This window comes from Lynx canadensis, chromosome F2 (assembly GCF_007474595.2).
Source record: "Lynx canadensis isolate LIC74 chromosome F2, mLynCan4.pri.v2, whole genome shotgun sequence".
Taxonomy (NCBI): Eukaryota; Metazoa; Chordata; class Mammalia; order Carnivora; family Felidae; genus Lynx; species Lynx canadensis.
The window spans coordinates 53,854,822-53,882,461 of record NC_044320.2 but is presented as its reverse complement, the minus strand read 5'-3'; the positions used below and the strand labels follow the sequence as shown (position 1 = coordinate 53,882,461).

General features: G+C 43.8%; 1 protein-coding gene across 2 annotated transcripts; it reads right to left on the bottom strand.

The window, feature by feature from the left end:
* Window positions 1-297: 297 nt before the first annotated feature.
* On the bottom strand, window positions 298-26,431 carry PAG1 (phosphoprotein membrane anchor with glycosphingolipid microdomains 1). Of its 2 annotated transcripts, XM_030303973.1 has the most exons (7): window positions 26,226-26,431; window positions 24,379-24,430; window positions 20,077-20,173; window positions 17,178-17,779; window positions 13,393-13,452; window positions 10,819-11,004; window positions 8,862-8,949 (listed from the first exon to the last, which is right to left on the bottom strand). In XM_030303973.1, the coding sequence occupies exons 1-6, from the start codon at window positions 26,348-26,350 to the stop codon at window positions 10,843-10,845; spliced, it is 1,098 nt and encodes a 365-aa protein (XP_030159833.1). In that variant the 5' UTR covers window positions 26,351-26,431; the 3' UTR covers window positions 8,862-8,949; window positions 10,819-10,842. The 2 variants fall into 2 exon arrangements, with proteins under 2 accessions (XP_030159832.1, XP_030159833.1); XM_030303972.1 differs by lacking the exon at window positions 10,819-11,004 and having other exon boundaries at window positions 298-8,949.
* Window positions 26,432-27,640: the final 1,209 nt, after the last annotated feature.

Genomic DNA, 27,640 nt, shown 5'->3' with positions numbered 1-27,640 from the left:
CCACATTTAATCTCCAAGACAACCCTGTTAGTAGGTTCTGAATTACCGTCCTTCACTTTTTATGTGGAAACAAGGGCAAGGAAAAGTCCAACAGCTTCTTCAAAGTCATCATAGAGCTGGGACTCAGACTCCTTTTCTGCAGTTTGCGATTCTAACCGCTACACTCTGTAGCCTGGTCATTGTCTTTCCTTTCACTTAGTGAACTGATCGCTAAAATCCCCAAACCCTGGTTATGCACGGAGGCATATAAACTAGCATTCCTGACCTTCCCACAATACCAAATGAGTTTTAACAAGCTTTTATATAAAACTGACTTTTATTGCAATTTAAAAAGAACAAAGACAATTTGATAAGTGCCTTTAATTACAATGTACCTGCTATTTACATGTAATTATACTTTTATACACAGCTTGAATAAGGTTCATTACATGTAAACTATAAGGTATTACAAGTTAAACTCCAGCCTTTTGGGAACATTCAGAATAGAAACACTACAGGCAGAAACACACAGAAATCAAATACCCATTTCAGTTCCTTAGGTACCATTACTGGATGAATGATCAAGATTTGGCCACAGAAGAGAATTGTAATTATGCACTGAGTTGAAACTTATTCTTAACATGACTAATAGTATTGCTATTATTTAAACTCTAAACATAACAATTGGATCATTAAAAACAATATAACTGTAATTTATATAGCACCTTTCTTCCAGAGATCAAAGCATTTGTATTTATATTATCTCATTTGTCCCCATAACATCCCCATGAGGTAGGCAATGGTTGGTATCATTATCCCCATTTTGCACATGGAGAAACTGAGGCACAGAGTAGTTAATTTGTTCAAGGTCACACAGTAAAGTCAATGCTGAAACAGGGATCACAGAGCTGTGAGCTCATCTCTGAATCCAATGTTTCTCTTTAAATTGTCGTCTCTTAGAATTTAATTCAAAACCTCAATTCACTTTTCCAAGAAGTGTGCATTTTTTTCTCCCATAAAAATTGTTGAAATACTATAGGTAAGAAACAAGCACTCTGGGGCAGATGACAGACTGATACCACACTCTTTTACTGAAGTCTTTTTGTTGGCTTTTAAAAATTATTATTATGAGGAGTTTCTTTTCCCAGTTTTACAACCAAGTTAGGTTTTTAAATGAAACACATGTGAAAGGATGTATCTGGTTGCCTAAAACTGTAGCTTTGGTAGCCATATTATGCTATCCATAAACCAGGCTTATTCCTGAGTTTACAAAGAAGAAAATGCCTAAAAATGATCGAAATCTTTGAGGTCATCCTTCTCATTTCTACACACTATGGTTTGCTCCTTAGGCTACTCAGGGTGGTAGACAGGGAGCTGGGATAATCTGTTTTCCAGAGACACAAACTGAGACGTGAGGAGTGGGAAGTCTTGCCCACGTCGCTTAGTTCAGATTTTATTCCTGCTCGCCAGGCCCCCCGTATCAAATATGTAGTTGCTCCTCAGAAAAATATTTTTTAAATGTCAAAACCTGAGGCATAAATGCTTGTTGACTTGAACATAAAATTCAGCTTGTCTGACACTTTGCACATGCTTTTCCCTAAGAGGCAAGCCCTGCTAATGGTGCAGCCACACGTCCAGGACACCAGTAGTCAGCCACGGAGGAGCCTGTCGGAATGGTCTTAGTGTGGCTCCAGGAAAAACAAGAAAGCCTATCATCAAAAAATAAATGCAAAAAAAAAAAAAAAAAAAAAAAAAAGGCAAGCAGGCTTACGGGACAGGTCAGAAACATCATGTCAGATTCATGTGTGGGTTTTACATTAAAAGTACCTAAAAAGGAATCTTCAGAGATAGACTTGGGCTTTTGGTTCTCGCCTCTTTACCTGGGGAAGGAACTGACTGCTGTCTTTCAGGGAAGCCTTGACTACCTAAATGGGAAGTTCAAGTTAAAAGTTTTTTTCTCCTTCTTCTGCTTAAAAAGGGAAAAAGAAAGTTTGCTTTAAACTCATGATTTCCAACTGCTGAGTTAAAAAACAAAACAAAACCAGATATTGTAATAAGACAGTTCTGAGGTATAAGACAGCCCCTGAGGCTCCAGGGGCTAAGACTGGTCTCCCTTTTAGTCTTAACCGTCCTAGCATGGGTGCCTAACTGGTATACTAGGTGAACTTTTAAAAATTAAATGTGTAAGAGAATATCCGTTCTTTTAACTTGGCGGGGGGCGGTGGTGGAAATTACACTCTGGAATACCCATCCAAATAATTAACTATGACAACTTAGAGTGAAGTTAAAAAAAAAAACAAAAAAACCCCAAACACATCCTGGATCCTTAGCTGTGTGGAAAGTGAGTGCTTAAAAGGGATCTGGTTTCTCACTTCAAACATCAGTTTGTCTACAAATGGCCAAGTTATTCTCAATATCTGGTAGCTCCCCGGTGAGATGCTTGACCATTCTTGTGTCCTTGAAGCCTGGCAAAGCAGACCAAACTACTTATAACTACCAGAATCCATAAGCACTGTCTCCCGAGGGAGGGAGTAAATGGCTATATGGCTAAAGAATATTACACTCAGCTTACTTTATAAGTGATTAAGTCTTATAAGAAAGGGGTATTTTTCCTTGAAAGGCTCAGCATCCTCCTACTTTATGGTCAAGTTATTGGTCTGTTATTCCAAGGATTTAACTCCACTGGAACTTAGGAGACACAGGCAGTCTAAAGCCTTATGAGGGACAGTGAGCTTACCCAGTTAGAGCACGGTGCTGATTTTTCTGCAGTTGTGACTCTGATTCTGGAGAATTTTTTAAAGTTCTTTTCCACGGCCCTGTAGTGCCAACCATTCTCATGAAAAATGTGGGCAGGTATGAACATGGTTTAGCAAAGCTCATGACCGTACCACCCAGCATCTGCTTCCCCAGGTGGACCCATGATCTTATCTCGGCAGCCTGGGACATAGGAACATGTGAGTCGGGCAGAGCTGTCCGCCCACCGGACAGTGGCAGGGAATGGTTCCATGCTGGCAGGCAGGATCCGTGATCTGAGGAGTGTGTCCATTTTGCAAAAGATGTGTTGGAATGGCCTATGAATAGCAGAGAGCAGCCAGGGTGGGGAGGGGGAACAGGTGTGGTGCTGTGCAAAGTGACAGAAGGTCACCTGTGCGGAAGGAGCCGAGGTAAGATCGGAAGAAATAGTGGCTTTGTGTCCCCGTTCTTTAGACTTGCTCCTTAAAAAGACTAGAGTAGTGGAGGGGAAAAATTAGAAGATGTTAAAGCCAGTGAGGTATTTTCAGACTTAAAACAAGGTTTAAAAATGCCCAGTATCAGAAACAACTTTTTCCACTCTCTTGTGAATTAGACAATTTGACCATTATAAAGACCTTTTGAGACAATGAGTCAAAACGCCATTGTCATGAATTATTTTTGAGTCAGAGGAGCACTTTGAAACTGATCAGGACCACCTATGGGACAGTATGTCGCTTTCTTCTGAGAAACTATTTTTATGAGGAAAAAATGCATGGACAGTGAAATGCAAATTCCTATTTGTTTAGCTTTCAAACTTCCCCTGAAAACTTGAGGTGCATTAATAAAACAGGATATTTAAAAGGTAACAACAATGAAACCGTTGCCAATTTCATACACAGAAGTTTGAGGAATGACCATTACCAGCCTTTATCATCCATTACAGAAGGTGATCTAAGACAACCAGAGCATAATATATTTTTAAAAAATACCCACGGTATATAAGTGGTGAGCAAAGAAAAATCTAATTTGACTGCATTAAGATAAACGATACCAAATGGAATGCTTAAAAGAGTTTCCTTTTTAATAAAAGTTACAACATTTCTCATTTCATCTGGCATTAAGAAAAACTGAAATAAAGAAGAACCTGGAAAAACAATGACTACTTTATAAATGTCAGAGACTGGACGTAAACAGACCTAAAAATGAGCGATAGGAAAAAAACCCACTTATGAATATTTGTTCTCTTCTGGACCACGGTTTTTAAAATTTACTTTCATAATTCCAGATGAAGACTAGTCTATCACGGTTTCTGGACTGGTCTCTTTACGTCAAACGCTTTCTAGGTGCGTTGAACTTGTCCAATGCCACTGTCAAGAATACCGTGTTTACGAAAAGGTACAGCACACAGAGCACTACTACAGGACGAGGCGTATAGATTTCACTGCAAAAAGAAGGCGTATCTGAGATTATAGACACACGTTCCTATTTTTCACATCAGTCACTTACACCAAACGATACACTCAAGCTTCTCCCGGTTACACAGGACAGTAAGCCTGTCAGGATTTCCAGGAAAGAGCCGTCAGTACAGCTGTGCTTCCAGGGCCACCACGAAGCTGGCCGGGTACCAGACGCCGACACTTTTGGAAGAATGGCATCACTAGATCACACGGATTCAGTATTAACTAGTACAAGGAGCACTGGAAAAAAAAATGTCATTTACTCATTTACAAAATCCTAACTCAGTCTTGAACTGAAGCTCTGGGATGAGAGCTGCCTCTCAGAACATCTCAGAGCGGTTTTCTGCATGTCATGCTACATCACCGCTCGCTGGTTCTGCGGTAAACTCACACGGCCTTCTAAGGAAAATGAAATAAAATGCAGCCATGTGATAACGGGCCTCTGCTTCTGCTACCAGGTGTGTGTGGGGGGGTGGGGGTCACCTCCCTGTGGCTCTGTCCTGGCTCACATGGCTCTTGTTGCTTTCGGCCGAATCTCTTCTCAACACTGAGAACACTGAGAAGGACGCCTATTTACATTTCCTCCTGTCATGCTGAATATGCAATGAGCCACACACATTAAAAAAAAAAAAAACCAAGACAAAACTATTTTAAAACACCATTGGGTTTCAACGAAGAGAATTATGGACACAACTTAAAACCTGAATTTATTAATAAGAAAAATGTTATGAGGGTAACCTAGGAAGGCTTTCTTGTAATTACTGAGTGAAAACTATTGGGTAGCTTTTTTCTATTTTGCTTTTATGACAATAGTCATCACACTAGTAGGGGAGACATTCCAAAGACATCTTTATATATATATGTGTGTGTGTGTGTGTGTGTGTGTGTGTGTAAATATGTATAGGTATGTATGTATAGTATATGTACATGTATACACACAGTGTGTTACTGGTTAAAGTAAATAAATGCTCTAAGAGAATGGAAGTCAAATATGAGAAATAGATACAGTGACAGCCTGAGGTTAAATTTTAGTTCTTTGTGGTGGCTACCTCTTGTTAGCACTTAATTAGAATTAACTCTTGGATTTTGAGGGCAGATACATCAGTAATTAGCCTTCTTCCACAAAAGACAGCAGTACCTTCAAAAGCTTTAATAAACCTAATGACGTAATTTAGTGGACAGGAAAGAAAATGTATGTGGCCCACATATTTGCAAAAATTACTTTCTTCTAGAATTTAAAATTTCCTTAAACATTTCACGTAAAATAGGTCATACTTTCCTGCTGACTGCATTTGAGAAATAGTAAAAACAGCATAAAAATTCTTCTAAACTTTCAAAATATCTGACTAAAAACAAAGATCCTGCCTTTAGGCAAGATGAGTTTACAATTCTGACTTACAGGACAAAAAACACTTCCTAAAACTTAGTTTATTTGTGTAATTTCACATAACGTAAGTTATAACAATGCATAATATGGATGTCAAAGTTGAATTTTAAAAATACTGTAAAAACTTTTTATAACTACCTTTCACAGATTTAAACTGTAACATTTAGCGGAACATGAAACTTTTTTAAAGAAGCCATAGGCTTTTGTCCAACTCAAACACTAGCACAGATTTTCAATGAATAAAGTAAAAGTGACAAAATTTATGAAATACTGTACTTTAAGGTCAAAACCATGAGGATACATCAATACTGTAGTTCAGTGAGGTACCCAATGGTCTAAACAGCAAGCCTGCTCCCAAAGTTTACTCCACTTCTCCCTGCCCCCCACCCCTCATGGATTGTGCTATTACTTCTTTTAGCATTTATGCCGGAGGGCCTTCTAGTTTCTTTTAAAATACACTTATAATACTTTAAATCACAACTTATTCTTAGCACAGATTCTCAAGTCAAGAGAGAGTTCAGTGCATATTTTATGGCTATATTGCATAGCCTTTATTTCAGAGCTTCTGGGGGAAATTCTGATAATGAAATTTCAAGATGATAGGACTATTTATAAAGAACTTTCCTCTCTGGAAATGATTTTACACTTTAGAGGTCATTCTCACCTCCCTGGCAATAAGTAAAGACATTATGAAATACAGTAAAACTTTGGAGTGGTCAAGCGCTCATAAAGGACATCACTGCAGCATGCACAATACTAGGTATGCGATGTGACAAGGCCGTCACCAAGTGCTAAAGGAACCCCAGGATGTAGAGATTGTGGGGTCAAACTCATTAATACCAAGTAAGCAATGAAAATCACCAGGCAAAACAGTGCTCATGAAAGATACGAATTCAGAGAACAAGGCCCACTTGCGGCACCTTCCTGATGAACCTTCCCCCCAATCCAAGGGTATTTCTGCCCTTATCTTCTAGTCAATGATGATTGTGCTTAGGCTCGAGAGGTCTTCATGGGAAAGACCAGGATGACCGAAACATAATGACAACCGACCGGTTTACCCCAACAAAGCTCACTTCACAATTTTCAGAAATGTATCACAGAGCAGTCACAAAATCAAGCCATGAATGCAAGGGATGGGAAAAAAAAACACGCCTGTGAGCTGGTCCCTACCGTTTGCAAGATGCCTCATCCTCCGAACGGCATCCTTTGTCATAATGAGTGAAAACAGCAAGAGTATTCAACCTGAAAAGCCAGACATGTCGCAGCAGCATTGAATAACTGCCTCTTTTTTCCCCCTTTGTCAGTGTAGGAAAAGGTCCCTTTCTGTAGCCACACTGTATAATAGCAGGTTCCTTTTAAAATGAAAAGTGAACAAGTTGCCCAATGTTGGCCTTATAAAGTCTAAAGAGATGATTAAATTCAAACCAGGCTGAGCTCTTAATCAGAGTTATTTCAGCCACTGATTTTTGTAAAATGAAGGGGAAAAAAGCCCCAATAGGCAATTTGCATTTGCAAGGACTGGCTTGCACAAACCATCACTGTTTTCTTAAACACGTAACTGAATCTTAATGGAATTATAAATACCTTCATGAGGTTAATAATGCAGACATCCCTAGTCATATTTCGTTCTTTCCATTGTTTTTGACCATTTCAAATATTTCAGTATTGCCCACTGAACTCACTGAAAACGATCCTTTGTGTTTATTCTGCTGATTTCTCTAGTGAGCCAGATGACTTTGACCAGGAGCTCCAAGTACCATTTGAAAAGTTAAGTCTTGAAAAAACCTTCAGTATTTTAAACACTTGATTAGAAAAAAGATAACAGCTATGTGTAGTTACCTAGCTTATGTGCTTTATGGTGTCTTTTCAAAATGAGAGTATAAATCATTGTACACAAAATCAAAATAGTTAATATACATTTTTTTCTGGCACTTTCTAGAAATTAGGCATTAAACATAAAACATCTTATAAATTTATATAACAAAAATAAATGTTTACATTTTAATTTTAGATAGATTACCTTAGGGTAGCAGTTAACTTATGAAATCTCACACTGTTAGTGTGGCAGCAGAGAGCATCAGAAATACACATTCAAGTCCGCAGCCCTTCAGAGACGGATGCCATGGCTGCCGTCCAAATATGTGGTGTGTCCCAACATGGAGATTAAGGCTCTCTGTTTCAGAGAAATGAGCTCTGGGCTAAAACAAGTATAGAAGTACCACAATGTTCATTGAAAATACTGAAAAGGCTCTGAAGAGTTTCAAATACTGGGGGGGCACGCTTTGACTAGAAAAATAAAATAAAGCATCTAAAAATGACTTCAAGTACTTTGGGAGAGGCTGCCAATGTGGAGTGCCTAAATCAGAAGGAATGAAGACCTAAACCTAAGAGGCAGCCCCGGTCCTGTCCACCTGTAGTGGTCGTTTTTCCAGGTGCGGCTCTTGGAAGAGGCCTGTGAGCTGACAGGAACCAGCAACCACAGTTTCTTACCATCTTAAAATCCCTAAGTGGAAGGCAAGGGCCAAGCCTCGGGGGAGAATTTTCTCGGAATGAACCATTAGAAATCGGAAGATTTCACGGGGAAGAAATATTAGGGGCAGACAGGAAAAAAAAAAAAGAAAGGAAGAAAAACCTGGCTCTTCTGAATGGCAGTATTTTAGGCAGGCGGGGTCGTGGTTCTTGATGAACGCAGTTCTTCCTTTCATCTTGGCTTTCCTCACGAATAGGATGAAACCACCGACAGCTGGGACCTTTCCAGAGGGCGAGGGTGCATGAAAGAGATGTGCTTGGGCGTGCGAGTGCCCCCTGCAGGCAGGGACGCACTCGGGTGCACTCTGTACGTACCTCACTGTTTCCGACCCTGCTAAACAGTCTCCACGCTTTCAGTCGTCTTCAGGTTACCGGAGCAGCATACAGAGTGTGGGTTGACAGAGCTTCTTGTTTCCCGCAGGAGTGCCCCCCAGGCGGCTGAGCCCTCCAGGCGGCTGAGCACACGGCATCTGGGGTTGGTTGTCTTCGGGGCTGCTAGAGCCTGGTGATGTCTCTGCACTGCTGCAAATCCCCAATGCTCTCATAGTCATTCTCCTTCGGGAGAAGGCCGCGGTGGCCATTGGTCTCTGGGGTGGCCTTTTCTTCCTCTCTGTTTAGAGCCTGTATTGCTTCATAATCGGGCTCGGGTTCCTCACTGGGTCTCACTGCTGCTGGAAGCATGCTACCGCTGTTTGGCGTTTTCTCGAAGTCTTTAACAGTCGCGTAGAGATCGTTACAGGAAGAGGGGGATCTCTGAGCGGCGCTTTGGATGGAGGTGTAGGTGGACTCTGGAGCTTTAAGAGACTGTCCCGATTTATTCCCTGACTGCCCAGGTTTATTTACTGATGAATACATGGCTGAGATCTAGAAAACAAAGGGTGAATTAAATAAATAAGCCTCAAGTTTGACTTCTTTCTCCCCCTTTACAGTAACAAGCTAGATATTTAGCACTATAGGCATGTGTATGCCCCTTTAAGATTTTTTTTTTTTTGCCAATTCTCCCCAGCTTTAGTGAGATATTATTGACACATAGCATATGTAAGCTTAAGGTGTACAACATAGTAATTTGATACACATATATACTGTGAAATGATTACTACAAAGCTTAGTTAACTCCTTTGTTACCACTATGCGTGTGTGTGTGTGTGTGTGTGTGTGTCTGTATGTGGTGAAAACAAGACCTACTCTTTCAACTTTCAAGTATGATAGTATACCACTGTTAATTATAGTCACCATGCTCTGTATCAGATCCCTGGAACTTACTCAGCTTACAGCTGGGAGTTTGTACCCTGTGACCAACATCTCCCCTTTCCCCTACTCCCCAGCCCCTGGCAACCACCATTCTACTTGCTATTTCTAAGAGTTTGGCTTTTTTAGATTCCACATCTATGTAGAACATATAGTATTTGGGTTTCTCTGTCTGACTTATTTCACTTGCATAATGTTCTCAAGGTCTATCCAAGTTGTCACAGAAGGTAGAATCTCTTTCACGAGTGAATAATATTCCACTGTGTGTGTATGTACATGTGTGTATACACACATTATATATATGTATATGTATATATTTAAAATGTATACACGTGGATATGTATCTCACATTTTCTTTATCCATTCATCAGTTGATGGATACTTAGGTTGTTTCCATGTCTTGACTATGGTGAATAATGCTGCTAAGAACCTGAGGGTACAGGTATGTCTTCAACACAGTGATTTCATCTCCTTCAGCTATATACCCAGAAGTGGGTTCTTCATGTGCTAATCCTGAAGTACATTACTAGAGAACAATTATATATGTTCAACTTTGTAAGTAGACCAGTCCTATGAACATAACCCCATGACAACCAGGTTCTCTCTGGGTCTTCGGGAAGGAGGAGAGCAGGCAGAATGAGGCCCCCAGGACCTGACTACAGTATCATGTTTTACTCGATTTCTACATCAGAATAGTTCACCTGGGGAAAAAAAAAAAGCTCTACTGCTTTAAGGAAAAAGGAAGAAGACAGATGTTAGATGAATGGTTCTCAAAAGGCAGGCTTCGAACTGGCAGCAGCAGGATCTGGGTCCCATCCTAGAAGCACTGAATCAGAAACTCTGGGGACGGGGCCCAGCACTCTGTGCTGATTTTGATGCCCACTAAAGTGTGAGAACCCCCGAATTAGACCGTTTGGTTCACTCTTTCTGCATCGAAGCGGTCTGAAAAGTAGCTCCTGGATTCTGGCTGGCAATCTACTTCTACCTGTAAAAGCCTCATTTTCCATTAATTTTCAACTTCATTGCATATTACTGGTTAAATAGACATTTACAGATGGGGATAAGTTTTCTCCAGTGGGAAAAATCCATTCTTACTTGCAACCAGCCAACCCAGAAATGCAATTTGGGGACAATTCACTTACAGGGCCCTCTTTCCTACTGAAAGTGTGGGCTATTTTCTGGACACCCCTACTCAGTCTCATTAACATACTCCATATAACCTCTACTATCAAGAGGGATTTAATTTTCTTTGGTAATGATAGATTAAACACACTGATTAAGAGATATTTTGTGTGTGTGTGTGGGGGGGGGTATTATTGTTAGAAACCACAGTTGGAAATAAGTAGAAATATCCTTCATTACCTTCATTGGCCATAATGATTGATTTATTCAAATACCCAGGAAATAAATGAACATGCCTCCTGACAGATGCTTGGCTTCCCAAGTGCGGAGAGATATTTCCTTGCTTTCACATATCTTACATACTGTGGATGAAGTTTCCAGCTGGCCTCAAAAGCTTCTTAAGACAGGCCTGCCGCATGTTAACTGGTCATTTGCATGAGAACTTTTCACTACAGGCTGGTGGCTCTGTTTTGCCAGGCCTTGACAATCCGAAGATTTAAAACCAGAGGAATCATCTTTGGGAAATTCTGCCATGCTGGTCTGACCTGTCTAGTGAATAGTAAATTAACATTCTCACCTTAGAGATCTGAATGGAAAATTACTCTTGAAATGAAGAATGATAATTTCTTTGAAATTAGGAAGAATAAATCACCTGCTTTTCACAGTGAGGTGCAAACATATGGAACTTATTATCTAAAAGGTCGTCCAAGCCAAAAATGTGGACAGATTATAAAGGGTGAATCATGGATGACAGTGAAGAGGGGAGCCAGCAAAGTAGAAATGCACTCTGTGCCCTCAGGGGCAACAGTGAGGAGGACAAACACACCATTTCCTGCCCTGTACCGATGAGGGGGGCACACTGCAGCTTCTCTCCTCAACTTTCCTCCCCACGATGCCTGCCATTAATGCTCCGCTCTTTGCAATTACTTGGGTTTTCTTGGCCTTTACACTCTTTTTAAAAAGTTAAAGGCTCTTTCATTAACTTGCAACTTAATATTGTCTCTGGGCACGAGCCTAGTGTGCAGAGAATGTTGAGAATCTTTCATAAGTGTTAACATTTACAAGTCTTCTGATGTTCGGATATCTACCTTCTAGGACTATGATTTCCATTTCGTATACAGGTTCCTTTCAAACCTTGCCGCTATTTAGTGTCACAAGTTTTCTCTTTTAAATTTTTTTTAACATTTATTTATTTTTGAGAGAGAGAGAGACAGGGTATGAATGGGGGAGGGTCAGAGAGAGAGGGAGACACAGAATCTGAACCAGGCTCTGAGCTGTTGGCACAGAGCCTGATACGGGGCTCGAACTCACGGACCGCAAGATCATGACCTGAGCCGAAGTCAGACGCTTAACTGACTGAGCCGCCCAGGTGCCCCTACAATTCTTCTCTTTTAAATCTCTCATCTTTATTATTTAGGCTGCAAATTGTTATTATGTTCTTATAAATTACCCTCTTCCTTTCCCCCATTTCTCTTCCTATAACCAACCCTTTCCCATCATTCTGTTAAATTGGGATAATTGTACTTAAAACCCATGTCTCAGTGTCTGTCTGGACTGGCTAACACTATAGTACAAAAATACAAAAATAAGTGACTTCCTTAATTATTTTTTGTAAAGCAGCTTCCTAAAATGAATACATGTGAATCACCGTTCTTTATGTTAAAAATTCATCAGTATAACTAGGTCCTATTTTCCCAAACCACAAACAATGTAAGATTAGAAGAAAAGTAATCTAAATTTTTACATAGTCTCAACTTTATTTTAAAGGATTTGTTTCCAGATCTCTCATATATTCTTCTTTTTGGTCCCAAGTGGGATGGCCCTGGTGCAGTGGGGACAACAGACTGCTAGAAGAAGGTGAAGGCGCCACCAAGCTGGTGAGGGGCGGGCACAGTGGACACGGACACAGCAGCATGTGAAGGAAACCCTTTGGAGGTAGATTTCAGGGGATCTGCTACTGCCTGAGTCTGAGGACATAGAGGAAATGGGGGTGTCATGGATGATGCCCAGGATTTTGGCTCATATGAACAGGTGGCTAGATCGCAGGTCCTTTCCCTGGGGCAAGAAACACAGAAGCACGTGGGCAACATTGCCTATGGAAGCTCTCTGCTCTTTGAACTCCCAATGTGGGATTGTAGTCTATTTCATTTTTTAATACTCTACACAAAGTCCTATGATGTGAGGGGATGTCCCTGCATATGTATGTCATTTTCCTACATGCACAAAATTTACCATGCTAGGAATTCCAGATAGAAGCTATATACAGCCAGATAAATTGAGGTGTTCAGCTCTCTGAGCCTAGCTTGATATAATAACATATATACCAGCTTGTACGATTTTGACGCTTCACTGAAAAGTTTAGCTGGTGAATATTTAGCCCAGGTACTTGGAAGAAGACGGTGCTTTCTTGTTGGCTGCTATGTCTGACTGTTGCTGCAGCCTGGAATTGTACTTCCCGGAGTTAGTTACCTGCTCTCTGCCTCCATATTCCTCATTAAAACCTTCCCCCTCCACTTCCCAGGCTGGATTAAATTCCTTACACCCACCTGTTCCAGTTTCCTGTGTTTTCCAACCCATGATTAAGTGCCTTCGAAGGTGGACTTCCTTCCTGACTGCTCACTAAAGCTCTCGAACTTAAATCTCTCTCTTGTCATTCTATTTTCTCCCCTCCTCTTCCTATCTTTTTTTTCTGTTCCTTCTTTCCTACTCTGTTTCTTTCACTTAGATGACCTGTTCATCCTGTCTTCCTTTTTCTCCTACCATCTCCCAGTCACTTGAGCCACTATAAAGCCAACATTCCCAAATCCTGGCCTCCACACATATGCTTAAGAGTATTTCAGCTTTTTCAGAGAAGAGTCACATAACAGTGCATTTATTCAGGGAGAAACGCTCTATTCTTTAAAGTTTTCTGGTTATTTAAAAAGCAACAAAACTCACCTCCTCTTCTGTGAGAGTTGGGTCCTCTTCCCGGGACTTGTACGACAATGAACTAAATCTCTGTTAAAACAAACACAGACCAAGGGAAGATATAGTTTGAGGTCAATAATCCAGCCTTTCTTTTGCATTTGTTTTGACACATCTATAAAAATGTTTTCAAATGATTTTTAGGGAAGATATTATTTTCTACAAAGAAATTATGTCAAGGGGTGCCTGGGTGGCTCCGTCAGTTAAGTATCCGACTTGGGCTCAGGTCATGATCTCACGGTTTGAGTTGGAACCCTGCATTGGGCTCTGTGATGACAGCTCAGCCCTCCCCGCTTGCACTCTGTCTCTGTCTCTCAAAAATAAACATTAAAAGAAGAAACACTAATAAAAGAAATGCTGTCAAGCAACTAACACTTACAAACACTTGTAAAAAATCTATTGTGTTGGGGTGCCTGGGTGGCTCAGTCGGTTGAGCATCTGACTCTTGATTTCGGCGCAGGTCATGATCCCAGGATCGTGGGATCAAGTCACATGTCAGGCTCCATGCTGACTGTGGAGCCTGCTTGAGATTCTCTCTCTCCTTCTACCCCTCTCCCCCTCTTGTATCTATTGTACAATGTTTTTCAATACCCAGTAGTATTAAATACCCAATGCCCTTCCTGGTCACTGGTGAATTCAGCCTTCAGGTGGGTTCTTAGCACTACTCTGTGTTGGACCACCCTTGCCAGTATACCTGGTCCCTGCTCGGCTGTTTACTTCCCACCTTCCCCTCCCTCCCCAGGCCCCAATACCTCCTCCCCCATCCTCACTCTTACCTGGTGACCTGGAGAAAACTGAAGAAATCAGAAATTTCTAGGAACTTATACCCTACCCCACCCCCATCTCTGCATTCATGAATTGTCCTTCCTCCCTGTCACCAAAGAACTCTTCAAGCCCCTCTTAAAGGTGATCCCCTCCTCTTATGCAGGAGATCCTGCCCCCTCACATCTACTCATGAACATTCACTCCAGCAAGTCTCCCATTCAGTTTATATCATCAGCTTTTCCCTCACTGTGAAATCATTCCCACCCACGTGAAACCATGCTGTTATTTCTCTGACTCTGAAAACAAAACAAACCAACCCTTCTTCCAGTTCCATCTATGGCCTCATCCCTTTATAGCAAAAGCTCTTAAAAGACTTGTCTAAAAAAGTTGCTCAAATAATGTTTCTCCTCCTATTCTCTCTCTAAACCATTTCAGTCAAGTTTCTGCCTCTGACACTCCAGGACACCAATGTCCATCATGTGACTAATGTGACTGTCAATCCTCAGCCCTCATCATTCCTGACCCGTTGCTGCGTTTGCCACAGTGGCCACTTCCCTGTCCCTGAACCTTCTTCAAATGGCTTCCAGGACACTGAACTTTCCTGTTTTTCTTTCCTATTTAGGTGTCCTCTGCTCGTTCCTTTTCTTTCCTAGACCTGCGCCCTGGGAACTCTTCTAGTTGTCATTTACACTCAATCAGTGATCTCATTCCCCCCTTAAAGCAATGTCATGGCTGTAAGAAAAAATTTCTGCCGATGACTTCCAAGTGTACAAATCCAACCCAGACCTTTTCTCCTAAACCTCCTCATCCATCCAGCTGCTCTCTGCTGTTTCTACTCAGACATCCAGTATGTATCTCAAACGAAACATGTCCAGCACCGAATATGCAATCTTCTCCAAAAACCTGCCTGCCTGCAGCCCTCTCCATTTCAGTGAATGGTGACTCCATCTTGGTAGTGGCTCAGGCCAAACCTGGGACTCATCATTATCTTTTCTTTCTTTCATCACACATCTGGTCCACCAACCAATCTCTTGGCTCCAGCTTAGCTTCTCCCATTACTTCTGTCCTGTTCTAAGCCACCATCATCTCTTGTCTGGTCTGTGAGAATGGCCACCTGGTGTTCCTCCTTGCTCCTCCCTTTACAGTTGAATCTGACAGTACAGTCAGGGGCATCTTTGCCAAAGATCCAAAGAGTCATCCCTTCTTCTCAAGATTTTCTAATGACCCCTGTTTTATTCAGATTATGAGTAAAGGCCACACAGGATTGGGCCCCTAGTTACCTTCCTCTCTACTACCCTTTCCTCTCCAGCCACACCTGTCCCGCTCCTCTCCCTTGGACAGGCCGGCCGGGCTCCAGCCTCAGGCCCTTCACACTGGCCATTCCCTCCGCTCTTCCCCTAAATGTATACAACTCATTCTCTCACCTCCTTGAACGTTTTATTCAAATGCCACCTTCACAGTAGGCATACCCTGACCACTTGATTCATAATTGTACTCACTCCACTTTCCTAATCCTCCTTATTTTGTTCTAATTTTTCCCTATAAACTTTAAAGCCTTCTAAAGTGCCATATACTTTAGTTTTGTGCATATTTATGTCTCTCCCCACTAAAATGTAAGCTCCACTGGAGCAGGAAGTTTTGTTCAGAAGTTTTGCTCACTAGTGGATTCTCAGCACCTAGAAGATTATGTGGCACGTAGTAGGTGCTTGCGAAAATCTTGTGCATGAATAAAAAAATGAATGAATATTAAATATTTCAAGTTATCTGAGTTGCTTAAAATTAAGATTGTTTATATGAAGATGATGGGTTATTCATTCTTGTATTACTATTGATTCCCAGATGGGTATTTCCATTTTCTAATGGGATATCTGGAGAACTGCTTAGTGGTAGTGGTTAGACAATTGACCTTATCTTTCAAGTGCTTATAAGTAAAAAAAGCTTGAATTTTTTTTAGGCATAATAGACTTTACATTAGTTTTATTATCTCTGGTTATATGAAGGGCAAAACAATAGACCGCACTTTTGCATTTAGGACTAGGTTCATGAACACTCTTATTGGGGCTCTCAACAGCTGATTTCACAGATAATATGAAAAGTTGAAACGCATTCAGAGAATACCACAAAGAATGACTTACTGGGTATAACCTATATAGCCACAGCCAGGGTTCACATTTTGATCATAAACTCCAGATGTTTTTTTAAGGCTACAACTGTATTGACTGACTAACCCCTACTTGTCCTTCCCACCAAAACCTGAGATGAGAACCTTGCTTTTTCCTGTGGAGAGGACAGAAATCAGATAATAGTTGACTAAAGAAGACTGGGCCTGGTTAAATCCCAAGGAGATACTGACAACTGGAAATGTGAATTTCAAGTTATTGTGGCTCATACATCCAGTTATCAGAAACAGGTAAGGCCCGGGGATTGTTAATACATTTGAGAGCTTTGTTGAGTATCTAACCTTAAGAGTTATTGGCTATTGTTTTGAAATTGTCACAAAATAAAATCTTTTACTTGATTTTATATAGAAGTATGCATATAATCAGATACAACCAGTGGCAACTGTGAGTCTGTTCCCTCTGTGTGTGTTCCTATGCTCTGACTTCTGGGATCACCATGCTGCTTGAGGCAGCAGCAAAAGAAAAGGCTAAACACGGGGCAAACAGTCTAGTTTCCATTTAAATTCCTGGTCTTCAAAATGAAGACAGTAATACTTAGCCCCAATTAGATAGGATGTAAAAACTGGAAAATATCCAAGTAAGGGGCCAAGAGAAAATATTTTACAAACATGAGTTTTTAGCATTTTATTATTTGGAAGGGCGGGGGGGGGGGTGGGGAGAGCCACACACAGAATGATGAAGCAGCTTTCATCATTCAACGAACCTGAAAGTGTTTATATGTATTTCCCAGAATGATGTGCCAGTAAAAGCCCCAAGATCAGCTAGATTCCGAATCGTGACAAAAGCACATGAAGCACAAACATGGGGGCCTACCTTGTTGGTTTCACTGGTCCCCTCTGTGGCTCCTTCGTCTCCTGTCTTGCTCTCTCTCTTCTCCTGAAGGTTTTCATTCTCATCCAGAAGTTTAACGGGGACAGGTGGTGGGGCTTCCTCTTCCAGATCGCATGAATTTCCAAGAACAGTCTCTGCATTAACACTCTGTCGACATTTTTTGTTTCTGTCCACCGAGGCATACTCAGCAAAGTCTGCTTGGGGGGCTTGAGGCCCCGGAAGCTCTTTCAAAGCGGAAGTTGACTTTGACCTGCTGCCATGGCCTTTCCCTGGGTTCACAGCTGCCGCCACCTCCTTAATTTCTTTCACAGTTTCATACAAGCAGTCCTCCACCATATTTTCTTGGGAGGAACTATCCTTGAGTACTTCGTACGGCCCTTCCGTCCCCAGGCCCTGGTCCCCATCCACGGCTCTCGCGTTGAGCATCATGTCCACGGCGCTGTCAGGAGGAATTCTGGGCAGTTCCCGGCTCTGATGACATTTTGGCTTCCCTGAGCTGTCCTGGGAGTCCAGCAGATCTGAAGCTGAGGTCTGGACTTCCTCATAATGTTGCATGCAGGTCAGAGTACTGTCTTCTGAAAGAACTAAGGCAGCAGAAGTATTAAAAATGAGGAAAGACAATTCTTTAAATAATTATTACAGTGAATTGAATAATGCAAGGTTAGGTTAAATCAAGGTGCTTTTTATTGGACTCTAAACTGCAAATTACAGATGGTATGATTGTTACTTGATATTCTTATTTCAACCACAGTTGAAACTAAAACCAGCTATTACATCTTTCTGATACAATATTTAATAAGTTGTCTTGGCTATTAATTTGGTTCACAGTTACTTTCATTGCTTATTGGTGGGACTCTGGTAGGCAGAGTGCCTAACGTGACCAGAGGAAGAAAGTGATATTCCCTGGAGCCAGACCGTGAGTGGCTGGGCACCAAAATGGGGGGCATGTATGGTGGCCACTTTCCCTGGCCTTACCGGCCTCCTCCCGTTTGGAGGGAATAACTGGAAACCATTCCCTTTCAGTGGTCACTTTTGTGTGACAGACACGATGGAAACAAGGGGGCAAAAATGTGCCCTAAACCAGTGTAACAAAGGGACTGCACACCTGTGCCTCTTCCTTCCATCTCACTGCCCTTCCCCCTACCATTTCTACCTCAAATTAGAAAATCCAAATGTGAAATCCTTCGATTTGCACAGAAATGTTACTGTGTGAAACCATTCAGTCATGTTTTCTGAGTGCCTACTGTGTGCCAGAGATGGTTGGAGTACATCAACAAAGCCAGCCCCGCCCTTCTGATACCTACATTGCAGTGAACAAGTTATTAAATTACTGTTGTTCTATTGTATGTTCTTTATATACTATCTATTCTTCATGTGTAAGCATAAAAAGTATAAGTATATACGAATAAATGTGTACTAAAATATGTATATTTATACTCATACATCTATCTTACATGCTCCTTATATAATATATAGTTCTTATATACGATATATAGTCTTTACATATGTACGTATGTGTGTGTTTATAACTTACGAGTTTTAATCTTCATGGACTAGACTGGGATTCTCTGAGACCCCTGCAGCCCAGGACAGTGTCTGACACAACGGCAGGTACCACCCTAGGTTTACTTACTCATCACAGAGGGGTTGAACTTTTGCCCTCTGGCCCCAGACATGTGTCATGGTGGTCAGAGAACAAGCACTGGAGTCTGCAGATTCTGGGGTAGATACTGCCCCCCCCACCACTCCCCGAGTTTCCTTAGCAGGACACGGGGTACAGGACAACCTCCTACCTCAGGTGAAAGCACTTTACAAACTGGACAGTGTGAAGCAAGTGTAGTTGCTATTTTTGTCAGGGACAGCACTCCGTGCGTGCAACAGGCGGTGTGCAGAGTGGATCCAGAGGTGTGCCCAGCACTCAGATTACAGATCGTCAGCACACTGACTGTGATCTCAGGCAAATTATGAGCCTCTCCATGGCGGGCAGAATTATGGCCTCCAAAAGGTGTCCATGTCCTACCCTCTGGAACCTGTGTATGTGTGTGTTATGCTACGTGGCCAGGGAGGAATTAAGGATACAGGTGAACTATCAGCTGACCCTGAGAAGGAGAGTAGCCTGGGTCACCCAGGTGGGCCCAACGTAATCATGAGAGGCTTTTTTTTTTTAAATGTTTATTTATTTTTGAGAGAGAGTAGGGGAGAGGGGAGAGAGAGAGGATCTAAAGTGGGTTCTGAGCTGTCAGCACAGAGCCTGATGTAGGGCTCTAACTCATGAGCCGTGAGATCATGACCTGAGCTGAAGTCAGATGCTGAACCAACTGAGCCACCCAGGCGCCCCAAGAATCCCTTTAAGTGACAGAGTGGGGCAAGAGAGTTGGGAACAGGTGTAAAGATGGAGGGAAAGGCTAGGAATCAAGAAATGCAGGCAGCCTCTAGGAGCTGAAACAGGTAAGGGAACAGATTCACCCCTAGAGCCTCCAGGAAGAAGTGCATTTCTGCTGGTACTTTAAAGCCATAAGTTAATACATTTCAGTTCTTCTAAGGCACTAAGTTTGTGGTGATCTGTCGAAGCAGCAATGTGCTGCAGTTTCTTCACCTCTAAGCTGTGGACAGTAACAACAGCTATCTTACAGGGAGTGAGAATATTAATATCAGTAATCTTATAGTAGTTGTGTGGATGGGTTAGTATACAAACAGATCTTAGAGCAATGGCACAGAGAAACCAATTAATAAATACTAGCTTTTCATCCAAATGAGAGGACATTCACTAAAACTGGTAGAATACCAAGAGTGGGCAAGAACACATTTGCTGATTTTTGAGCTACGTTTTTTGAAATGTGATGGGGTCTGCATGGAAAGCTCGTATTTTTGCATAACTTACTGTCCCCATTGGTGAGTATTCCGTTCTGTTCACTGCTGGCAGGTGCATCTGTGGCCAGGCTAGTTATTGAGCGGCTGAACATCTCCTTGTCAGAAGGCTGCAAAACAAACATACCACATGAACAATCAGACTGCGGGCAGAGGAGAGTGGCCATGGCTTTTTCTAAAAATTAAAACCGCAGCAACAAAAACCCAAATCCACTTAAACTAAGTGAAATTAAAATTGAATTGCTAGTCACACTTTGAATGCTCATCAGCTACGGGTGGCTAGTGGTTACTGCAGATCAGGTACAGAACACTTCCATCACCGTGGAAAGCTCTACTGGACAGAATTGTTCTAGAATCTTTGGGGGCACTGGGAATCTTCAAGACCATTTGCAGAGCTTTCCACCTGGGGTCTCCAACTGGGCTACAGGTAGGTCATGAGGGATCAGTCCCCTTAGCTTAAGGTGAGAAGGTGGCCAAAAGGCCCAGTGCTGGTCAGAACTGACCCCAGCAGAGAGCAGCCGCATCCTTCCTTATACCACAGGCTCTGTAAAATGCCGTTTTTTTAAAAAAAAATTAATTTTAGGGGTGCCTGCATGGCTCAGTTGGATAAACGTCTGACTTTGGCTCAGGTCATGATCTCATGGTTCGTGTTTGAGCTCCACGTCGGGCTCTGTGCTGACAGTTCAGATCCTGGAGCCTGCTTTGGATTCTTTGTCTCCCTCTCTCTGCCCCTGTCCTGCTTGTGTTCTCTCTTTCTCAAAAGGAAACATTAAAAAAATTAAAAACATTTTAAAAATTTTATTTTAGAACATGTGCGCATGTGATCAGAGAAGAGGGGCAGAGAGAGAGAGAGAGAGAGAGAGAGAGAATATTAAGCAGACTCCACACTCAGTGAGGAGCCTGATGTGTGTGGGGTTTGATTCCATGACCCTGTTATGACCTGAGCTGAAATCAAGAGTCAGATGCTCAACCGACTGAACCACCCAGGCGACCCACAAAATGCTATTCTTAAAGGCATGCCACACCAAGACAAATATGCCATCTGAAGGGAAGAGGCTTAAGTCTGGTCGAAGACAGATACTATAATCGATTTCTGAGACTTTCATAACCAGCCAAGTCTCTGCTTTAAGGTTCACAAGAACAATCACGTTAAATAGTAGGTTTGCAAATCTTTCTCATTCTCACAAATTCTGGATGCTTGGAGGGAAGAAAGTCATTGAAGGTTTTTTCTACTGGGCTCGAATACGGAGATACTATATGGAATAAATAAGTAATCAGAAAGCACATGTTTCTTTAAATGCCCAACTGGTTCCATGTAGCAGCCTGAATCACTGCTAATGTGACCTGTCCCCAAATCCTTCTCGCAGAATACAGTGTGCATGACCCAGGAGGCCACACTTGGCCTATGTTCCAGGATTCCACAGGGAAATTCTGATATAAACAGCACCAGAAGCTTGGCTAGTTGGCCTCACAAATTCTCTGACTTCTTACTGGGAACCAGGTAATAATAATAATAATAATAATAAAGCAAATAGCTCATGCTATGTCATGAACCCTTAACTGAGAGTCCGCTGTTTCAGTTTCACGCTGCTCCTGAGTGAAGGGTGCCAGGAGGTGGGTCATTGTGTAAGGACGCCAGGAGCTTAAGGTGCAGGCTCTCATATCCCAGAAAGGTTGCACCCAGACAGGAGTCAGGTGTGAGGGGGAGAAGCTCCCAGGTCGGCTCATCACAGCATAAGTACCCATCGCTGCTGAAGCAGCATAACCTGGGTCCTAGCCACCACTTCTCCTCTCAGCTTCCATGAGAAAGTGCCCCCAGAGGAGCCTGGAGTGAGCCTCCCTCTCTCTGTGGCACAAGAAGCAAACTTCAGGACACCCCCATGCCTCTGGATCTTTTCAGGCTAGGCTTTAGTGGTGGCCCATCTGGGGCTTAGGAGGGAGCAAGGATGTACAAGAGCTGGGATCAGGGGTGGGGTGCGGAGGCGAGGCTGACTTGGGGGGCTTCTTTGGTCTAAGTGGCGAATCTGCAAGTTGAATAAGATCGAGCAGCTGAGAGAGAAGCTCTTAAAGAGAGCCGGGTGGAAGGCTGTGGTGGGTGTGTGTGAGCTCACGTACCACGGCCCGTGTGAACACGTGCTTTTGCGTGCTCTCCCCCACACGTTTGTAGAAGAGAGGCTGTGCGGTTATTAGTTAAGGATACGGCACGGGAACGGCCTGCGTTTTCCTTTCATCCCCCCGTGCCACTACCTTCGACCTCGTCCCTGACCCTGGGCCACGCAGGCATTGAAGGTCTGCAGCAGGAGTTCTCACGCTGGGGCACGCATCTGAACCACACGGCAGGGGGGCTTGCTGACGGCTCCCTGGGCCCCACCAGGGGTGTAGCAGCACAGGGAAGGAATCTGGGAGGAGGACAGAGACAGAAGCCCTTCCTCTAGCCCCAACCGGCACCAAGGAGCATGGGGGGTGGTGAAGAAAGCCAGGACCAGGGACCTACGTGTGGGAGAAGCAACCGCAGAGCTAACCCCCCATCTCCCCCAACTTTTTAAAAAACATTTGTTATTTATTTAGAGAGAGAGAGGGTGCACACGTGTATGTGTGCATGGGCTGGGGAGGGGCAGACAGAGGGGGGATAGAGAGGATCCCAAGCAGGCTTTGCCCTGTCAGTGCAGAGCCCGACATGGGGCTCGAACTCACAGACCATGAAATCGTGACCTGAGCCTAAAACAAGAGTTGCACGGGGCGCCTGGGAGGCTCAGTGGGTTAAGCATCTGACTTCAGCTCAGGTCATGATCTTCCCATTCGTGAGTCTGAGCCCTGCATGGGGTTCTGTGCCGACGGCTCAGAGCCTGGAGCCTGCTTCACATTCTGTGTGTGTGTGTCTCTCTCTCTCTGCCCCTCCCCTGCTTGCACTCTGTCTCTCAAAAATAAACAAACATTTATAAAAAAAGAGTGGGAGGCTTAATCGACTGAGCCACCAAGGCGCCCCTCCACCCTCTCGATGCCACCACAGCAGCGATCTGCGCTCTGTGCGCTGGACGGGGGCGCTGTGCACAGCTGAGAAGTGGAGTTGACAGCCAGAGACTGGAATGGGGGTAAGAAAGAGGGTAAAGGGAGAGCTGAGAACGCAGAACAGCAGCGGGTGAGGTGTGCGTGCAGAGGAGGAGGCAAGGACACCCCAGGGGCTCCCGGAGGAGAGAAGCCCCAACAACTCCAGCCTGCTTGGGATACAAGAGCCTTGCACGCCCTTGGTGGGGGACGGTGACTAGGCCCGGAGACGCCTTTGTCTGCTGGCTGCCTATTTCACACCCTCTTCCCGACGGCAGATTTTGCCTGATCTTAAGGAATTATGTCAGCGAACGGAGACACCTTCTCTGTTTTAGCACCTCCATGGGGCTCGAGCAAGACCGACGAAGTCAGCCCTGTGAATACGGGGTGGCCCCCTCCCCAGCTGCTGGAAGTGCTCAGCCAGGTAAGGGCATGACCCCGACACTCAGGGTGCTCCTCACCAGGGTGGGTCTAAGAGCCCCTTGTGGCTCAACAGCACCCCATGTGAGAGCTGTGGAAACCCAGCCAGGCCACATCGAGGCCGACGGGGGTCCTACCTTTTGGTTAGCTTCATGACCAGCTGTTACTGGTTGAACTGGATACTCCCCAAACTTCAGAGGTGAAGTCCTAACCTCCGATACCTTAGGAATGTGACCTTATTTGGAACAGGGTCCTTGCAGATGAAACTCAATAAGATGAGGTCACATTGGAGTCCTTACCAAACGAGGAAGCTTAGACAGAGACATGCAGAGGAAAGACCACATGGAGAGACACAGGGAGAAGACCACGCGGAGCGGCAAACCCCCAGAAGCTGGGAGACAGGCCTGGAACAGATTCACCCTCCAGGCTCTCAGAGGAGCCAGCCAACCCCACTGATACCTGGATCTCCATTTCTGGCCTCCAGAACGTCAAGACAATACATTTGGTATTGAAGCCCCACTGTTTGTGATCCTTTGTTATGCAGCCCCAGCAAACCAATACTAGGCTGGAGCTGGGCAGGGGCTCCCTGCAGTAGGTTGGCGTGCTCTCAGGATCCTTCCGGCAACAGCACGATTGCATCCATTTCTGAAACTCTCCCAACCAACCCGGCTAATTGCACAGGCCTCTAGCCACGCTGAGTAACAGTCCTTCAGAGGGAGGACTCTAGGCAGCCAGTTAACTCTGGTGAGCTCCTTCCCTCCATTTCCCTCAGGTTGCCAGCTTGTGGGAACACACTTAGATAAGTGGCCGGTGTTCGAAAGCACACACAGACATGTGTATATGGGCTCACCACGTTCATCAGGTTCTCGTGGTCCCCGCTGTGCTGTCTCGGCTTCTTTTCTCTGAAATGGAAGAGAAAACATTGCTGTAACGTCAAACGTGCCGTCTAAGATCAAACAGACGCTCCCCTTGGTTATCTGAATATTTGTCCACATTTAAATCTTTTAGGATCCTGGTTTGTTTTGCCAAAGAAGCAAAAGCTGGACCGTGACTCCATCACTCCTTTGCAGGCGTCAGGGTCTGAGGGGGGTCAAGTCACAGCATGAGACCCGTCACCTCTCTAGCTCTCTTTCTCCCAGAGTAGAAAATACAAGTTCACAAGAGGACTGAGGCACATTCCTGAGCAGAAACTTGTCTCGACTCTAGAATGCTAGAAATAATTTTACCTGTTTTTTCCCTTTTTTAAAAGAAAATCCAGACAAACTCAGAGTCGACTACCCAGTGCAATGGGACTGGGAAAAAAATGAAAGAAAACACAAATTTTGGCACGTTGGGAAGGATACATGCTCTCAGGATGAGTCATATGTACTTCCAGTCTATGGAAAAGTCCATCGAATAAAAATAGAATTTATTTTTACTCAGGACAGTCTAAGGAAAGCCATCCGTACTAGAGAATACATGTCCCACATTTGTCAAGGCAACAGTGACGCCTAGTGGGAGTGTAAATAATTACAGGCAGGCCCTCCCTAGTCCAGGGGAGCAAACTCCACCAGCCTCTATTTTTGCACCTTCCTGAGCAGACTCAGATCCAGCTGTAGAGCTCCAGGTCTAAACTGGGAGGAGACGGGAAGCCTACTTGGTTGGGAGGGTCTGACTTTCCTCTTCTTGACAGAGACTTCAGGGTAGGAAATCCTGTCAGATTTGTAAATGACCCTTGTTGGGTCTCTCCTGAAGTTACTGAGAGGAAGGTTTGGAGGTAGACTGGCTGGTTTGCTCCAGCCCCACGGCACCAATCTGCCAGGAGGCTGCATGTATCCTTCTTATTTTACAATTTTAACATTTATTCATTTTTGAGAGAGCGAGAGAGAGAGCAAGCAGGGGAGAGGCAGAAAAAGAGGGAGACACAGAATCCGAAGCAGCCTCCAGGCTCTGAGCTGGCAGCGCAGATCCTGACATGGGGCTCGAACTCACGGACCACGAGATCATGACCTGAGCCGAAGTCGGATGCTTAACTTACTGAGCCACCCAGGCGCTCCTGCAAAATATCCTAACAGCATCTGAACACCTGGGAAATCACTCCCAACATGTCAGAAAGACCTCTGGTTCTGAGCAAAGAGCTTTTATTGGGGGGGGGGGGGTACAGACATTCCAAATGAGGGAGACATGGAAGGGGAGAAGAAGCATAACTCTAGAAACAACCAAGATGATTATTTCATCTCTCTTCTAGGAAAATTAATGTTTCTTAAGAAATTGCAGTTCTAGATCACAAAACTTGAATGGTCCTTTCAAACCACGTAATAGCAATTATAATCAGTAACTGTGAAGTGGCAGCAAAGAGTATCTTTCATGCACATCATACTAAGATTTCCAAATGTCCATCGACAGGAAAACACAATATAAATTTTAACAACGACGTGCTCAAAAGAACGGCAAGAATTTCATTTTGGGAAGTTTCGTATACAAGGGTTCTCCCAGTTGCTCCTGAGCAAAATCAAGCACGGATTTTCATTCGATGAATACAAAAAACGTCCTGAGATGCTCTGCAGCACAGAAGCTAGTTAACTTCAGAAACACAGGGGTTTCTGTCAATGTCTGTGTAGCGGGATTCTGTTTATAACGTGCTTTTCCTACGAAGAGTCTTCTGGGCACAGGGAACGGGTTATTTCAAGGTTCCGGCGGATACACAGGAGATCTCACCTGTCACAACTGGAGCACAGAAAGATGAGGAAACTGATGAGGAAGAAAGTGACGAGAGCCGCCAAACTGCCCCACAGGACCACCTGCATCTGTCCGCTGCTCAGCACGCTCCCCGAAGGTCCCATGGCGGGAGCAAGAAGTGGCACAAGCTGGTGGGTCAGTCAGTCCTTCACAGGTGGTAACATGGGCACAGAGTGCTTCGTCCTCCTGCGGAGAGACCACTGTGTTTTGAGACAGCTTCTCACGTGAAGTGACACAATCTTGTGATTAGTGCATGTCAGGAGGAAGCCTTAGAGCAAAGGCAAGGATGTGTGTGCGGGACGCCCTGCACTCACCTGGACACCTGCCTCGGGGCAAGTCCCCTCTGTTGTCCAGGCCTTTGTTTTCCTAACCTAAAAACGTACAGTGGGAATGCACGAGTACCCAGCAGTGCTTGAGGCAATGCGTGGCTTGTTAGTTTGCTATGTTTGGGGACAGATTCTTAATGTCCTCAAATACAATTCCAGATAGTCCATAGCAAGTAAGTGCTTATTTGGATTTTTCTTTTCCCCAGAGCGGTGTAAAGCATTTATTATAGCTTTCACAAAAATGCAGTTCACATTTCCCCACCTATCTCCCTAGCTCCCAAACCTACTTTTCTTCGAGAAGGTCTAAGGCCAATACAATTAACGAAAGAGAATGTCTTTTATTCACTTCCGTAACAGTTATCTACTGTGAATATGTAACTGTTTTCAGGGCCGGCTCTCACTGTGCTTCTGCGAGCCCTCAGTAAGTACATTTTCAAATGAACACATGAAAGTATGTGCTAAGAATACATCACCAGCAGTAAATAAGACCTATTTATAAGCAACTACAAATGAGGCATGAGAGCTGTATCTAGTACATTTTCGGACCCGGCATGTCCTGGGACTCTTGCTATAGGCTTTCCTCACTGAACTGCTACAAGACGGTGAGAAGGCCCTGCTCATCCCCATTTTTTAGACAAGGAAGTTGAATGGCGGAGACACTGAGTAAGTTCTCCTACGATGTCACAGATGCTAAGTGGCCGGTGAGGATATGAGTCGAGCCATTTCTGACTCTAAACCTGTAGTCTCAGCCCCGCGAGGAAGGTCCTTCTCAACGGGGGTACAGCTTGCTCCCCATCCCGGCGACAATGCTTCTAAATGCAAATGGCCACATGAGTTCTGGGAAATATTTCAAGAGTGACAGATTTTGAAAAATAGAGCCATATACCAAAAATTAATGATTGTCATGGGAGATACAGGCTTCCAGTTATGGAATGAATAAGTCATGGGAATAAAAGGCACAGCAGAGGGAATACAGTCACTAGTACTGTAAGAGCGTTGCATGGTGACAGATGGTAGCTACAACTGTGGTGAGCACAGCATAACGAATAGAAATTGAATCGCTATGCC

Excerpts from the sequence above, each read along its gene's own strand:
- PAG1 (XM_030303972.1), bottom strand. The coding sequence starts at position 26,350 with ATGGGACCTTCGGGGAGCGTGCTGAGCAGCGGACAGATGCAGGTGGTC. Across the intron at positions 20,174-24,378 it reads ACGAGAACCTGATGAACGTG|CCTTCTGACAAGGAGATGTT; the intron begins GTGAGCCCATAT and ends TTTGTTTTGCAG. Across the intron at positions 8,950-13,392 it reads CAACTCTCACAGAAGAGGAG|ATCTCAGCCATGTATTCATC; the intron begins GTGAGTTTTGTT and ends TTTGTTTTCTAG.